Consider the following 17175-nt stretch of genomic DNA (forward strand, 5'->3'; position numbering starts at 1 on the left):
CAGCGATGGAAGAAAGCAAAAGTTTAGGAATGACCTAGGAACCTTAGGATTGCAAACCTTAGGGACTTAGGAAACGTTTGACGTGCACTTGGTATTTGCGAAAGCTATTGATTGGGTTAATGATTGCACTTCTCTAGAAGAAATTAGAGATGGATTCGGAGGCTTAATTGTTGGCTACTTAAGGGACTTTGTGGGGCGGCCGACCACATGACACCGAGAGTGGAGATGATTATGCTTGTTGCTTTCGCTTAATTGGGTAGTTATTTGGAACGTGTAAGAGTCACGTGTCTCGAGTACTAATGTGTGTGCATTACATTTCAGGACGTGATGGCACCACCAAGGCGAGTCACGCGGTCCACATCGGCGGAGCCTCGGGAGGAGCCCGGGCAGTCGGGGTCGGACGAAGTACGCGAGTTGCGAGCCCAAGTAGCGGCTTTGGCTGGGGCTGTGCGACAGCAAGGGGAGCAGATTGGACAGCTCCACGAGATGATGGCTCGACAGGCGGCGGCGGCGGCAGCATCTGTACCTAGGGATCCGCCCGCACCTGCTGTGCCTGTAGCACCTACGCCGGCGGTAGCGGCGGCGCCGGTGACGATTGTTTCTCCGGCGGCATCGGGTTCATCGATTCCTACCCCCGATGAACTTGGGGCCGAGAGGGAGCGATCGTTAGCGGCTTTGACGGCCTTCAAGAGGTTCAACCCTCCGACCTTCGATGGTGACGTCAAGGATCCGTGGCTGGTGGAGTCATGGCTAGCCGCGATGGAGGCGTTGTTCGAGGATATCTACACCCTCGACAAGGACAAGGTTCACCTAGAAGGCGCGACTATGGTGGACTCAAGCCAAGAAGAATCACTCCTTGGACTCCGCTTCCGTCACTTGGGAGGCATTCCGGGAGATGCTACTGTTGGAGTACTTTCCCGATAGCGACCGGCAGAAAATCAAGGAGGATTTTCGCAAGTTAAGGCAAGGAAACCGGTCGGTGCGGGAGTACGAGCGAGAGTTCACGCACCTCATCAACTGCGTGCTGAGCTTGGTCCACGGCGATAGGGACCGGGCGGAGACGTTCGAGCGCGGGTTGCGGCCGGAGATCTTTAAGATCGTCCATGCGCTCCGGCTGAAGACTTATGAGGAGGTTCTCGATCGCGCGCTCTGGGTCGAGGGCGGCAACGCCATTGTGCGAGATGAGCGCGAGGCTTTCGAGCGAGACCGGAAAAGAGAGAAGACCAAGAAGCGACCTGCTGGTGGGTCAGCGGGACAGTCGAGTTCCAAGCGACCCCCGCGGCGCCAGCGATCACATTGGCGTGGTGGAAGGAGTCAGACTCAGAGCCATTCCACCTATCCGTGTGTGAGTTGCGGCGGAGATCATCGGGCTGCTGCTTGCCCGCAACGGGAGGGGCGATGTTTTCGATGCAGCCAACCAGGGCATATGAGCCGAGAGTGCCCTAGCGGCGCGTCACCAGCTCCGTCATCAGCTTCAGTCCAGTACACTCCGCGACAATTGGCGGGATTGCCACCCGCAGTGTCGGCTGGACGATCATCAGCGTCTCGTCTGTTGGAGACTTCTCGAGCACCTAATGGGCGGGTTTTTGCCACTCAAGTGGAGAAGCAGCTTATTACCGTTCCCGACGACGTCGTGGTAGGTATTATTCTTATCAGAGGCACTAGAGCTAGAGCCATATTCGACACTGGTGCATCGCAATCATTTATAACAGCATCATTTGCACTAGCTCATGACATAAAGGTCACGCACTATGAGGAATATTGGATGGTGACAGCACCTGGACTTACGTTTCATGTGCATGACCAGTGTTTAGACTGTCCGGTACAGATTGGCGATTGGATCATGCCGATCAACCTATTAGTGTTGAAGCAATTGTGGGGATTTGACGTAATCTTGGGTACCAATTGGCTTTCCAAGTATTACGCGGTTATGGATTGCGAAAGGAAGGTGATCACGTTTCGTGAGCCTAACCAAGAGGAGATGGTTTATAAGGCGTGTAATGGTGCCCATTTCGCAGCGACCATATCGTCAGTGAGGGCAAAGAAAATGATCAAGGGTGGTTGCAAAGCCTATTTGGCGACCATCGTGGACCCTCAAAGGGAGTACCCGGAATTGGAAAATATTCGGGTGGTATGCGAGTATCCAGACGTACCGGCGGAGTTACCGGGATTGCCACCGGATCGAAAAGTCGAGTTTGTCATTGACTTGATTCCCAGGGCGGCACCAATTTCGAAGGCTCCGTATAGAATGGCACCGGTAGAACTAAAAGAGTTAAAGGCCCAGTTGCAAGACTTGCTCGATACAGGCTTCGTGAGGCTGAGCGTGTCTCCGTGGGGAGCTCCGGTACTATTTGTAAAGAAGAAGGATAGCACACTTCGACCCTGCGTTGATTATCGCGAGTTGAACAAGGTGACGATTAAGAATAAATACCCGTTGCCGAGGATTGACGATTTATTCGATCAATTGCAAGGGTCAAGGGTATATTCTAAGATTGATTTGCAGTCGGGGTATCATCAATTGAGGATACGGCCCAAAGATGTGTATAAAACGGCGTACTGTACACGGTATGGCCACTATGAGTTCACGGTAATGCCATTCGGGCTTACAAATGCCCGAGCGGCTTTCATGGATTTAATGAACCGAGTCTTCCGTCTGCTATTGGACCGGTGTGTCGTGGTCTTCATTGACGACGTATTGGTGTATTCTCAGATAGAAGAAGAACACGAGGTGCATTTAAGGCTAGTGTTGGATATACTCTGAAAAGAGAAACTTTACGCGAAACTCAAGAAGTGTGAGTTTTGGCTTTCGGATGTTACTTTCTTGGGTCACGTTATATCCGGTGATGGCATCTCGGTGGACCCAAAGAAAGTTGAGGCGATTAAATATTGGCCTCGCCCGACAAGTGTGGCGGAAATTCATAGCTTCCTTGGACTTGCGGGCTACTACCGGCGGTTCATGGAGGGGTTTGCCAAGATAACAACTCCACTAACGCGCCTTACGCACAAAGAGGTGAAGTATTTGGAGCCCCGATTGTGAGTGAAGCTTCGAGGGGCTAAAGGAAAGGTTGACATCTACTCCGGTGCTTGCATTGCCGACGCCGGGGGAGAGTTATGTAGTATATAGTGATGCTTCCTACACTGGACTCGGGTGTGTCTTGATGCAAAATGGCCGGGTCATAGCATATGCTTCGCGCCAATTAAAGACCTATGAGAAGAACTATCCGACACATGATCTCGAGTTAGCGGCGGTTATTTTCGCACTAAAACTATGGAGGCATTACTTATATGGTGAGCATTGTGAGATCTACACCGATCACAAAAGTTTGAAATACTTGTTCACCCAGAAGGAGTTGAATATGCGATAGCGGCGGTGGTTAGAGTTGCTCAAAGACTATGACGTTACGATCCTCTACCACCCCGGGTAAGCAAATGTCGTGGCCGATGCTTTAAGTAGAAAATCGGCGGAAAGTTTGGCAATGGCAATTACACCTCAACCGGCCTTGCAAAAAGAGATGCAGCGATTTGGTTTGGAGGTGGTGGCGCCGAGTGTACCGGCAACATTAGCCACGTTGATAGTGCAACCGACCTTGTTGGAGAAGATAAGAGGATTGCAAGCTTCCGATGAATTTCTCCAAAAGGTGCGGGGCAAAGTTGAGAACGGTAGTGCCGATGAGTTTTGCATTGGGACCGACGGTGCACTACTATTTCGGAGTCGTTGGTGTGTGCCCAAGAACGATGACCTTCGGAGGGCAATTATGCAAGAAGCACACCAATCTCCCTATAGCTTTCACCCGCGCGGCACTAAAATGTACCAAGACTTAAAGTTGCATTATTGGTGGCTGGGCATGAAAAAGGATACAGAAGAATTCGTGGCACAATACCTCACGTGCCAACAAGTCAAGGCGGAACGTCGATTTCCGGCGGAAAAATTACAAAGTCTACCTATACCCGTTTGGAAGTGGGAAAACATAGCGATGGATTTTGTGACGGGTCTACCTAGATCACAAGGTGGACATGCCGCCATTTGGGTAGTTGTGGACCGATTGACAAAATCGGCACACTTTCTGCCGATCCACACTACTTGGTCGGGAGACAAGTTAGCTCAAGTATATCTCGACGAGGTCGTGAGACTGCATGGGGTTCCGGCATCTATTGCATCGGATCGAGACCCTAGGTTCGTGTCTCATTTCTGGAAGAGCCTGCAGGATGCTCTGGGCACACGGTTCAATTTTAGTACGGCATTTCATCCTCAAAGTGACGGTCAGTCGGAGAGGACTATACAAATCTAGGGGTGGAAACGAGCTGAGCTCGAGCAAGCTTACATCAGCTCAAGCTTGGCTTGAAATTAATTTCGAGCCTAAATTTAGGCTCAAGCTCGGCTTGAAATTAATTCGAGCTGAGCTCAAGCGAGCCTAATTTCGAGTCGAGCGAGCTCGAGCTCTAAACGAGTTGCTTGAAATTCTTAACATTGTACAATCTATAGTTTAATTTTTATAAAATATTATCTAAAATTTGATACAAAAAATGTCTAATAGCTCAACATACAAAATGAATGCATGAAATACGATATTATAATATTAAAAAAATTAGGAAAAACAACTATATGAGTGAGTGAAAAAGAGAAAGAGAGAGCAATTAAAATAGGATTTTACTGGTTTGGTTTTATGGGCCCAATAATATAAATTCTATATACATATAATTAAAATACATAATATAAATTTATATAATTAAAAAATATATTATATATAATTATATATAGAGAGAGTTCAGCTACTATACTCTATTACTACAGACCCTTTTATATTCATAAGTTTTTTATCGTTAGATCTATACTTTTGACCATTTCCATCCGTAAATCGTACTATTCAACCAACCACCCACTCAATCCTAGGGGACCACTATTATCCTAATTGCACATCCAACGGCGAAAAATTTATAAGTATAAAGGGATTTATATTCATAAGAATATAGTAGCCCTAGCATATATATATATATATATAGAATTAGGTTACAATATTATTAATAGTATCAACTACTTGCTATTAGGTTTTCGGCCCTTAGATAGTTATTATGTGATGATAAAAGAAAAACAGTTTAATTACTATCATCCTAACAGCACATCCCTTCATCCAAGGGCCGAAGACCTAATAGCAAGTGGTTGGTATTATTAATAATATAGTAGACTTTTTCTATATATATATACATACATATATATTTCGAGCTTTTCGAGCTTAATTCGAGCGAGCCCGGTAATACTCAAGCTTGGCTTGAAATTAATTTCGAGCCTAAGTTTAGGCTCAAGCTCGACTTGAAATTAATTCAAGTCGATCTCGAGCGAGCTGAATATCGAGCCGAACGCGAGTCGAACACGAGCCGGCTCCCTCATTTGCCAGCCCTAATAAATACTTGAGGATATGATTCGAGCGTGCGCGCTTGACTATAAGGGCGGATGGCACGATCACTTGCCGATGGCGGAATTCGCATATAACAATAGCCATCAAGAAAGTATTGCGATGGCGCCATTTGAAGCCCCTTATGGTAGGAAGTGTCGCTCGCCTATACATTGAAGCGAAGTGGGCGAGAAAGTTGTTCTTGGCCCGGATGTTGTGCGAGAGGCCGAGGAGAAAGTTCGCCTTGCCCAACAGAGGTTAGCAACGGCGCAATCAAAGCACAAAAGTTATGCCGACAGGCGGCGAAAGGATATCGAGTTCGTGGTTGGAGACCGTGTATTTCTAAAAGTATCGCCGATGCGAAGAGTTAAACGATTCGGTGTTCGCGGGAAGTTAAGTCCCCGTTACATCGGACCCTTCGAGATTTTGGAACGGGTCGGCGCGGTGGCTTACAAGTTAGCTTTGCCGCCGAGGCTTGCAGGAGTACACGATGTATTTCACGTATCCCAACTCCGCAAGTATGTTTACGACCCCGAACATGTTCTCGCGTATATACCAACGGAGCTTCAAGAGGATATAACATATGAGGAGCTCCCGGCATACATCGCAGATCGAGAAGTGAGGAAACTACAGAACCAGAAAATTCCGTATGTTGAAGTTCATTGGAGTGAACACGGCGATCGGGAAGAAACTTGAGAACTTGAAAGCGTAATGCGAGAGCGTCATCCTTATCTGTTCAACGAGTTGAGTTGAGGTATGGATTTCGATTCCGAGTAAGTAGTTTCGCGGACGAAACTAATTTTATGGGGTGGAATGTAACATATCACATTCCTCGTAAATTGTGACGAGTTCCGTCGAAACGAGCGGAACGCGGAGTTGAACGAGTTGGAGTGGGCCCTAAGTGCATTAGAGCCCATATATGTAGTGAAAAAGGACCCGAGAGAGTGAAACTGCAATTTTGGGGAAGCCCCAGAATTTGGACTCTCGGGGACCGGTCCCTTAAGGAGAGACCGGTCCCCGTACGCGCAGAATCCGAACAGGCCGAAAAATCAACTAAGTCCCGAAAAACCAGCTCTCGGGAACCGGTCCCTACGGGGAGAGACCAGTCCCCTGAGACCGGTTCCATTGGGGGAGACCGGTTGCATCGCGCGCAGACTGCGCTGACCGCGGGAGAAGCTCTCGGGGATCGGTCCCAGGTCGAGGAAACCGGTCCCTCACTGCGAAAATTTCCCAGTTTGGGCAGTGCACTGGATTCAAAGTGGGAGGGCTAGTTGCAAATGTTACAACACATTATACACCCAACCCTCTCTCTCCCACAGCCATTTCCACCTTCACACTCTCATCCCTCTCTTTCTCTCTCTAGAACCCAAGCTCTAGAGCTTGGAGAAGAAAAAGAAGAAGCTTGGGGAGTGGACTTTGGAGGCTTTGGTGGGTTCTACAAGCTCTCCTACAAGAAAGACTTTGAAGGGCTTTGGGCTAAGGTGAGGTTTTGGTAAAAATGAGTCTAGGGTTTGGTTTTGATCCCTAAGATTTGGAGTTTTGAGTTGCTTTTAGTCTTGGAAATCTACTACAAGCTTTGGACTCCATGGACCCCATGTGAGCTCAAGTGCTCACATGGTGGATTGTTAGGGTTCACCTTAGAAGCCCAAGGGATGGTTCCAAAATCTTGGAAACCTTATTAGAGAACCTCTTAGATGATTCTAAGCTATCGTTTGCTTAGGAGAGAGATCAATCTAAGAGGAAACCCTAGATAGCATTACTAGGGCTGAAATTTGGGGCTTTTGCCCTAGAATTTTTCGGAGACGAATTGGCTCCGTAGAAACCTAATTGGGGGTGTCCTTGACGCGTTGGACAACTCCGTTCGTCAAAACGAAATGTCTAAGTATAGTTCATGTATAATGGGCCTAATTTGGCACTATTTTGGGTTGTAGGAAGCAAATCCGGCGATCGTTAAAGTGTGGAAAGTATCGAGTTCGCCTTCTAATACCTTCAAATGTGGGGGGTACACGCCGGAATCGTTGGATTCTCTCCTATGTCTGTTTCCCTTGTAAGAAAATCATGTGTACGCAGCGGAAGAAAATAACACAATTAAAAATTTTCTTGAAAACACCAAAGATCACCTCGTGTTTCGTTTTAGATCATTAATAAAGACAGTCCTACTCCTAAGTTATTGTAAGAATAACGTGCTACTTGCCACCCAGAGTGAATTGGTGCTCTATTTCGGTTCTTAGACAGTCCTACTCCGGATATAGAATACCTCCGGTTCCTAATCTAACGTTAAACGAACTCTTCATAACTTGTTCTCAACAAGTGAATAAACAAACGAGTAACGGTTCTTAGACAATCCTACTCCACCACACATTTGTCTACCCTGGCGTTATGGGTGATCTTTGAAAATTCATTTCAAAGGCAAAAGAGGCGAGCCCCTCACACCTCTAAGCGGTTTTAATCACCCTCCGTGGTAAATCTAAATTTCTGGGATTAGTTTACCTAATACTAATTCATGTGTTGATTAATCTTAGAATTGGAAGATGTCTTTTACCGACGTAGATTGGGTGAACGGTTCTTATGACACTACTAATCCTAACGAATTGAAATGAATTAAAGTGGCTAACTGACACCCAGAGTGAACTGGTGCTCTAACAAGAGTCTTAAACACTCCTACACCGGATACACAATACCTCCGGTGCCTAATCGAACGTTAAACGAACACTTCATAACTTGTTCTCAACAAGTGATATAAACAAAAGAGTAACCGTGATTAGACAATCCTACTCCACCACACATTCGTAAAACCCACCACCGTTATGGGTGATCTCCGAAAATTCATCTCAAAGGCAAAAGAGCCGAGCCCCTCACACCTCTAAGCGGATCCAATCACCCACCGGGGGAAACCTAAACCCCTGCGAGTAGTCTACCTAATACTAATTCATGTGTTAATGAATCGTAGAATTCGAAGACGTCTACTACAGACGCAGACTCGGTCAACAGTTTTATGAACTACAATGAACGAATCGACCTAGCTCAAAGTGGCTAACGGACTCCATGAACACTCAGACAAGAGTTAAAACTCCTTGATCAGATACACAACCTGTGCCTCCCAGCTAGACACTCTGGGGTCTATCAGGATATATACTCTATATTATCCCGATTTGAGAATTGGGCCGAATTCGTAAAACCCACCACCGTTCTGGGTTCTCCAATTCTCTCAATTCGCACGATCCTGCCCTCATCAGGATCCTACCCACTGGGGGACCCTTCAGCCCCGCAGCGTCTACCATAGTCTCGGTTAATGGTCGGCCTTCACACTCTACTCAGAGCCGACTCGGTCCTAGATCTACTGCCCGATCGCTCTACTCAGAGTGTAGCGGACCATGAACACTCAGACTCGGACTGCTCCTGCAGTCCCGAATTTCCTCCCCTCTAACACTCTGGGGTCTATCAGGATATATACTTTATATTATCCTGATTTGAGAATTGGGCCGAATTCGTAAAACCCACCACCGTTCTGGATTCTCCAATACTCTCAATTCGCACGACCCTGCCCTCATCAGGATCCTACCCACTGGGGGACCCTTCAGCCCCGCAGCATGGTCGCCACGGGCTTTTAAGCTGCCGAGTTGTTTGTCGACGTTCTTTATTTACCTGACTACTGCTATACTTCCATTTTACGATGTACAAACGCAGATACTCGTTACTCAACGTTGCGGTCGAACTCGTGTATCTCTCACGACGATTATAAGATGAAGTAGAGTTCCTCAACATACTACTTCTTTCAGCTTGTCGAGCGATGCTCCACAGCTTCGTTGACACGTCCCGATTCTACAGACTCTAAGTACAGTAACTTTGATGATTGAATAGCCAAACAAGATGAAAGTGTACCCAGTAACTGAGACCTACGTGGAGCGTAAATACATAAAGTTACGTTCCCGATTTTGTTTCATCTTCTGAATTCCTACCTCTCGAATGGGATGCGCAACCTTTGCCTCTTTCTCAACGACGACAACGGCACCCCTGAATAGGAAATACAGATGGCTGTCCTCATCAAAATCTTGAATCTCTAACAGAAATACAAGGATCACGCTGATCTTTGGAATAAAGATAAAGTGTAAACCATTACCTACCAATATTCAAATAAAAACTTAGTTTGCAAACAAGTTAAATAAACTCTTTATTAAATTAGCCAATACCAAGAAATTAACTGTTAGAGATAGTGAATGTATACCTACAATCACAATTATGTTAACTATTACCGTACTTACTCTTATAGTAACCAAAGTTTTCTGGTTCTCTCCTCCATTTATTTTGCATAAACACCGTAGAATCTGAACCAGTGTAACCTCTTCTATCCTAATTGTTCAACCGATTCTTACCACAGAATCCCAGGAATGGGAGACTTGGTATGGGTCGAACACTTAGTACAGAAGTTCCTTTTTACTGATTCAGAGGAAAACAACCTGTTCCTCTCTCTCGATGACTTCATGAGCGGGATTATGTATGACTACATACACCTGGTAAGCTACACAGACGAACCCCACCGATAGAGATGAAGTAATGGAAATGACTACTAATAAGTGCCATACCCATGCACATGAATTAATTTGTGTTCAGACTTCGGGAACTTTTCAAATTTCTCAAATCTGTTCTTCATCTTTTCGTTTACCCTTTTGGTTAATTCCGAGAAGCTAGTCTAGCTCCTCCCCTTATGGAATCATGCCTAAAAGATTGGATAGAGTTCCTATTACCATAACAGAGAGTTACCTGAGGAGGACCTTGTGGTCTTAACTTACCCCACAGACTTGCCTCTTTAGCTTGAAATAATCTATACCAAGCTAGGTACTACTCGAAATGTCTAAATGGATATAGCAAAACCCCAGTGCGTGAAGAATGCCGATAAATATAAGATTTGTCTCACGGAAGGTTTAGACAAGACTGGTGTGGTATACTATACACCGTACCATCCTTCGGTTCAAAATGAGTATAATTTTGAACCCCTACAGGTCGAATATAATTCTTTAATTTCTGCCTGTTCAACCTTTCGTCTAGTCAGTTCCCATCTAAGTAACCCATAGGGTTTCTTAGTGAACCTATGATAAAAATAGAGGGTCTTCCGCTATTACACTAACACTCGGCAATACGGAAGAAAGAACTTTCACTTAAATAAAACCGACCTCCGTCACCCTCTTTTTATCTTGATCTCCTCTTTCAGAGAAATCTTAGTTTATAAGGTTCTCGGGAGGGACTATTGAGACACTGTGAACTTCAATGTGGCGGTGGAGCGTTCAGATCATCCCAGAGGGCAGGAGGACTATCTATGTACCCTAATAAATATCTCCTCTACCTCCTTTACAAGGATTACCCTCTGTTCCTGGTATCTCTACTAGGATTCTGAATATCGCTCCGCTACAGTCTGTAGCTGAGGCTATTTACCAACCTTCGATACTTCAGGCTTTACCTGAGTTACATGAGGTTAGTTCATACCTGAAACCAACTAGGTGGCCTCCCATAACATGGATAACCTACATTTACCTAGAAATTCTCTTTCTAACCAAGACTACCTTTCCATCTCTGGATATTTCGATCCGATCATCGTTTTCCAATATCAGTTGCGCTTCCGTAACTGATAGTCCTATAGAAAAGTGGGCATCGATACGAATTCAGATAGTCTTGAGACGAACGATAACGACGTGTGATACTGATACTCTAGACCGTTTACCTACACTTTTGACGGAAGGATTTACCTATAGAACTTCTTCTATAGATATACCTCGTCGAAAACCCAAAGTGAAGGTTTCTACTCTCAGTATTCCACACGTTCGAAGTTGCTAGGTAAATACCTAACTTCGTTCGAAGAGCCTCAACCTTGTGAGCAAAGTTACTACGTTAACTTAGCAAGTTAAAGTAGTCTTTACTCCTTCTCGGCACACATATATTTTTCTAATCACCCTCACGACAATGAAAGGAGCATGACATGCACCTACTGTATGAGGACTAACCCTTACTGTAAGGATACGATTGTAGCCAGTTCAATACCAATAGATTTCTCAAAAGATACTTTCTGGAACCTCTTCGTAGAATATAGGATCCCTATTTCCAGATATCCCTATCTGGATTCTTCAACGAACCAAATAGCGTTCGATACATGTATCTACTTCACGACTTTTCCAAGTTGTACCTCTTAAGGTTTTCTCCATACCATGGAGATTCTGTACCTTAAGTGGAGAGATTCTGATACAGAGGATTCTGTAGACTTCTCTCTTCAGTGTACTCGTCCTAGGGAATACGAAGTCGTTATCCCTCGAATTACATACGCTACGATACATGAGCTGGACTATATCGTGTCCGACACTCACAGTGCTCGGCTATAGTTAGCTTGGGTCCTGTCCTTGTAACCCATCGCCATTTCTTATAGGAATTCATGAACTCTTCTTGTTTCCTATACAGGAACCAAAAACCTCCTCCTCTTGAGTCTTAATTACCGATACGCCTAAGCCTGAAATACAGACTATATCTGCTATCTTTCAGATACAGACCCATAGACAAATAAACGTTACCACCCAGTTATCAAACCTTTTCAAGGTTCGTTCTCTGCTAACGTCTACCTTCGCCTCATGTAGCGACGTAGACTTCGACGGTTCCTTCGACAAAGCTAGTTCTTTAAACAGTGACTCGAACCCCACCAAGGAAGGTCATTCCTAGGGGACGGTGATATGACACTATTATTACCGCGGCATCGTAATCGATTCCTCGGTTCCAGAGTAGTCTTTAGGTTCGTGTAACTCGCCGCCGTAGTGTTCTAGTCTCTCATGTAGTTCCTATTTGTATAACTTCACGTCTTCCAACGGAGGTGCCTATTACACCGCCTGGGCGATTGATTCCGTAACTGAGTCGTCTTTGAACTCTGAGTAGAACTCTTCTACCCGTAATCCATGTACCGACTAACCGAAATCACGTTCACCCTCTAACAATCAACATACGGGAACTTCGGATAGTCCGACTGCGTAAAATAAAAGATATCCTGTATAAAAACATGAATTAGAAATAATAAATATATTAACCCGGAAAATAAGGTAAGTACAATTTACACAGGTACTTAGCAAGAAACTTAATTATTCTACTATTATACATAAGAGTTCTCAACTCTTAAACTCTATGTATAATAACCACTAATTAAGTATTTACGAGAGTTAGCCTCCTAGTAGTACCCTGCTACTAACTAGGCCATTCTAACTACACACACGCCGAAGGGAAAACCCTACTGCTTAGAGTTCAGTAGTCACACCCCTGTGACCTCGCCTGTACATCCACCAACAACCTCTTGTTCCCATGACTCGCACTGGTTGATGCTTGTCAATGTACCTACAGATGAGTAAACAGTCATTGACCAAGCTACAACGTCACCATGTTGACTAGGAATCTGGACGCTGTGGTGCCGGTAAGTTATACTCCGATGACATCAAACTGATACGTTGTTTGAGACTAGGATCGGTACCCAGAATCATCATATACAACCGACGTCAGCCAAGTATAGTCCTTACCCACACACAAATATCCCCTAGATAGCGAGAGCCATCTCTCTATTAATCAAGATACGATAAACATGCCGTTTCGAGTCTTTAGGAGCCGGCCCCATTATACCACATACCTTTCTACAAAGGTTCTCATTGGTATTCTCAAAGACAGACTAGTTTAAACAGTATACTGCCCACTACCCCAAACTGCTTATAAGGTACTGGAGGTGAGTCAACCTTGATACGCTATCTTCCTAACATAACATGCCATTGACGTGGATCTCCAAGTCAGGCTATAAGTGAAGACTGACCTAACGGTGATGTACGACGATCCGCAGTGACCACCTAACACCCTTGGTTATCTTTATTAATAATTGTTAATTAATAAGATAATCCCATCTTAGTTTTCTCAAACTCGGTAGCTTTTCTCAAAGCTACTACTACCTCTACCTCTAGAGTAGTATAGAGTGATGGTCTGTCTTAACTTGGATAATCCAGTGTGTGTATTCTTTAGCACGTACTAGCTATAAATCCTCTGCTATTTTCTTCAAATAGCCTACCTAATTAATATTAATGTTATATCAATTTATGATTTCAAATGATTAAATAATCATTTTCCTGATTAAACGTTAATAACATTTAATCTCCATAAATACACATTTTCAACGTACCACATAAGTGATTAGTAATCATTTATTATACTCCTGAATACACATTTACAATGTGTACTTAGCTTAATCTTAATCCTAAGCCTTAAGCCAATTATAGTATTGGTTGAACACCCAATTACCTATTAGATTAGCCTTATCCTAAAGCTAATCCTAATGCAATCCCAAAAGAGTAATATTTATATACAGTATACTGTATAATTTTAATTATTTTTTTTTTTTAATTCATTTTTCCTTTTTCTTTTGGGATCGGCAGTTAGGAAAAAGAAAGAATTCAGGAGGTATTATTTAGGTAGCTAAAGCTAGAAGTTTTCAACGATCGTGTAGATCTTCTAACTAAATAGAAGGAGTTCAGCTGCGTTCTCTAATTAAGCACTAGCCTAGTGCCTAACTTCGCCAGCAGATTAAGCTAGTTCCCGCACTAAAGCACACCTGCGCTCATCTCCGGCCCGCGCACGCGCCGATTGGCTCCTGCTTGTTTAAAATGGTTGCTAACAGCTGAAGCGCCACTAGAGCTGGTGCGCTCCATTTTATTTTATTATATCTAGGATAAACTAAACTAGTTAATCTAGAANGTTCTCACGCCCTCTTTTTCTCGATGTTTTTCAGAGCCTTCCACTCAGGGAGAGGCCAGGGATCGCGGAAAGGGTATCGCCTCGGGCTAGCGTGCTTACCGAGGGATCGTTCGATAGGTGGTCTACCTCTCGTGTTATCTTTTTGTGAGAGGTTGAGAGTTGTACCCGTATATGTATAGAGACCACCATTTTTGTACTAGAGACAGATATTGTACTACTTATGATTTCCTTTATTGTCTATCCTTATCTGCTTACTTTGGTGTAGATGCTAGAACTATTTTTGCTCTGATATCATTAGTTGCCGGTTATTTCACTTCTTTTACTTGTTCTATTTCTCGCTTTTCTTCCGCTTTTTGTAGACGCCTTATATGTGTAGACATATGGCGGGTCTGGACACGCTACCGGGAGGGCCTCCGCCGGTCCCGGGGCGTGACATATTTCGCGGCAATCTTAGCTACCATCAAAAGCTCATTTGGTGGCAGCTAATATCACCAATAGAAATATTTTTTCAGACATTCTAAAGTGCCAGCAAATAGTAATTTTCGGCAGTTTGAAAAATCATAAATTTTTTTATTTTATTCACCATAAATTTTTAATTATTCACCAATAAAAGTGTAAAAAATGTTGCAATTTTTACTTTTAGCATGTAGAAGTCATTTAATAAAAGTTCATCAATTTTACACATTGATGCAAGCAGATTGACATATGATCATAGCAGCTATATATGCCGACCAAATTCCATTAAATATAAAGCATTATACATCATAATCCATAAGCTAAATACTTTAAAATTAAGTTCATAGTTTGAGTTATACAACCAAAATGACCACCAAAAAAACAAACAAACAAGCTATCCATAACTCAAATAGTTTGAGTCATACAACCAGAATGACCACCAAAAAAACAAATTAACAAACAAGCTATCCATAACTCAAAAAAAAAAAAAACAAGGAAGATTTGCATAACATTCAGATCATATAGCTTCAAAGCAGCTATCTCCAAAATGTTCAAAGTCATATGATTTCTTCACTTTCCATCTTCTTTAACCTATGACAATGTGAGAAACAGATTGCATTCAATCATTTGATCCATAATCTATATAAAAAAGAATAATAATTTAATAGAAATGTACAAAGATGAAACTTACAAGATAAGAGGGCCAAGCAATTGATTTTCGAGCAGCATCACCAATTGTCTTCAAGTTTCGCAAACTACGAATCAGACTCTCATTGGGCATTATGACAACCTCAATATACACCTCCCAATACTGGCCTAGTTTTTCTCCTCCAACTATAGTAGATGGATCTCTACTAAATAGAATTCCTCGTGCCACAGGACAATGTGGTTTTCCGAGAGACATTAATGTCACTTCTTTTCCTCCCTATATACCATTTTCAAGCATTACGAAAGATATTTCAATACACATTGAGTTAAACAAAAGTTAAAATGCTTTAAAAAGATTCAAAATGGCAACTTACTTCATTTTGAGATATTTTATGTTGCATCCTCATTTTCTTATGATGTATCTACAATTTGAAGAGAATTTATTTACTAGAATATGTATTTATCACAAATTAAATTGTAAAAAGTACTAAATTGTGTGTGTGGATGATGTAGAAACAAACCCTATGAGTTGGAATTGCATGAGTGGATGATGACGACGAGGACCATGCATCTCTTTCAAGTCCATTGGCAGCATCTTCGTTTACATTGGCAACATTCTACAGATTGAACAATTAAACCTATTAAAATATTAAAAAAATTAAAATTACATAGCCAAAGTAGATGAGGAACTAGTAGAATTAAACCTGTACTCTAGTCTTTATGGAATTAGATTGGTGAAAATCATTTGGGCTCCTTTGCCAAGCATCCATCTTGGCTTCCATTTTAGCTAATTTTGCTTTTAGTTCAATTTGTTCCTGCTCCATAGCTGCCATTTTTTCTTGCATTCCTCATGTTTCCTCTTCAGCTTTTCTCTTAGCTTCATATGCCATTCGTACACTTGTCGCACGAGAAGGCATTGAACTCCATATATCAGTAGGACAAGGGCCTAAACCAAGGCCACGAACATGGCCATGCCTTTCTTTTCCAAAAACTTCTAAAAATAAATCACCTTCTTTAAGAGCCTTTTTTGCTTTCTCTGGATTATCCATTGTTATCTTATCAATGTCACTCTATAATCATTATAAGAGCAAGTAAAACTAAAGTCAAGTTTCACACAGCTAACATATAAGAAAGCAAAGGTACAAGAGAGAGTTGCTCCTCACAATTTTGCTCGCACATTCAGCATTCACTGGAGCTCCATCTTTGTGAATATGGGTGATTTTGAAAAGTTCTGCTCTAGTTGGTAGAATTCTTTTATTTTTACGCTGTCACCAATACATATTCTCTTGATATTTTGAAGTGAAACCAAGTATAAATGAATTCAATAACAAAAGAGATTCTTAAAAAATTCTATCATACTAATTTTTTTAAGCTAATGTTTGGAAGTCTGCTACTGTAAAACTCATACATAATGTTGTCTAGTGTATAATTTGTCAAGTTTATGCGTGAAGATATCAAACTATAGTCTTGTATCACACTAATTTTGTCTCTTTTGAATTTTAATCCATTGTAACTATTTCTCAAACTTATTTAGTAATTCTAAGATGTTCTTAGTCAAACTTAATTATATACTATATTCTCTATATATGGTTCTCTGATCCTTGGATGCAATGCACTATTCTATATCAACAATTATTAATAGAAGTTCAGAATCTTTATAGGGCTTATAACTATTATATTGAATAAAATAACAACAAATTCATGAGATATATATGAGGTTATGATTGAGTTACCTAAGTTGTGAATATACCTTCCAGCTAAAATATTGTTCATCTATTGTCTAACTACATTACATCATCATAGTATGAAGCAAATTAGCAAGTAGAGAAAAGTTAAAGGACATAAGACACTCACCTCCTCTTCACGAATACGAGCGAAGCTTTTCGATCCAGCAGTATGCAACGTAACTTGCTTTGAACGATTAACC

The 17175-nt window shown here is 42.7% G+C and overlaps 2 protein-coding genes across 3 annotated transcripts; one reads left to right on the top strand and one right to left on the bottom strand.

Moving 5' to 3' along the window:
- Positions 1-501: 501 nt before the first annotated feature.
- LOC109704708 lies at positions 502-11858 on the top strand (the record flags this gene model as incomplete). Its single annotated transcript, XM_020225482.1, has 4 exons — positions 502-804; positions 884-1636; positions 1829-2131; positions 11835-11858. Coding segments are annotated over 4 exons (1383 nt in total), but the record flags the coding sequence as incomplete, so codon positions are not given.
- A 3084-nt stretch (positions 11859-14942) lies between these two features.
- On the bottom strand, positions 14943-17175 carry LOC109704709. Of its 2 annotated transcripts, none has more exons than XM_020225484.1 (7): positions 17103-17175; positions 16412-16513; positions 15953-16284; positions 15770-15865; positions 15623-15670; positions 15292-15525; positions 14943-15191 (listed from the first exon to the last, which is right to left on the bottom strand). In XM_020225484.1, exons 3-7 carry the CDS (start codon positions 16091-16093, stop codon positions 15171-15173), a joined length of 540 nt encoding a protein of 179 aa, XP_020081073.1. In that variant the 5' UTR covers positions 16094-16284; positions 16412-16513; positions 17103-17175; the 3' UTR covers positions 14943-15170. The 2 variants fall into 2 exon arrangements, with proteins under 2 accessions (XP_020081073.1, XP_020081072.1); XM_020225483.1 differs by having other exon boundaries at positions 15953-16318.

This window comes from Ananas comosus, unplaced genomic scaffold (genome assembly GCF_001540865.1).
Source record: "Ananas comosus cultivar F153 unplaced genomic scaffold, ASM154086v1, whole genome shotgun sequence".
Taxonomy (NCBI): domain Eukaryota; kingdom Viridiplantae; phylum Streptophyta; class Magnoliopsida; order Poales; family Bromeliaceae; genus Ananas; species Ananas comosus.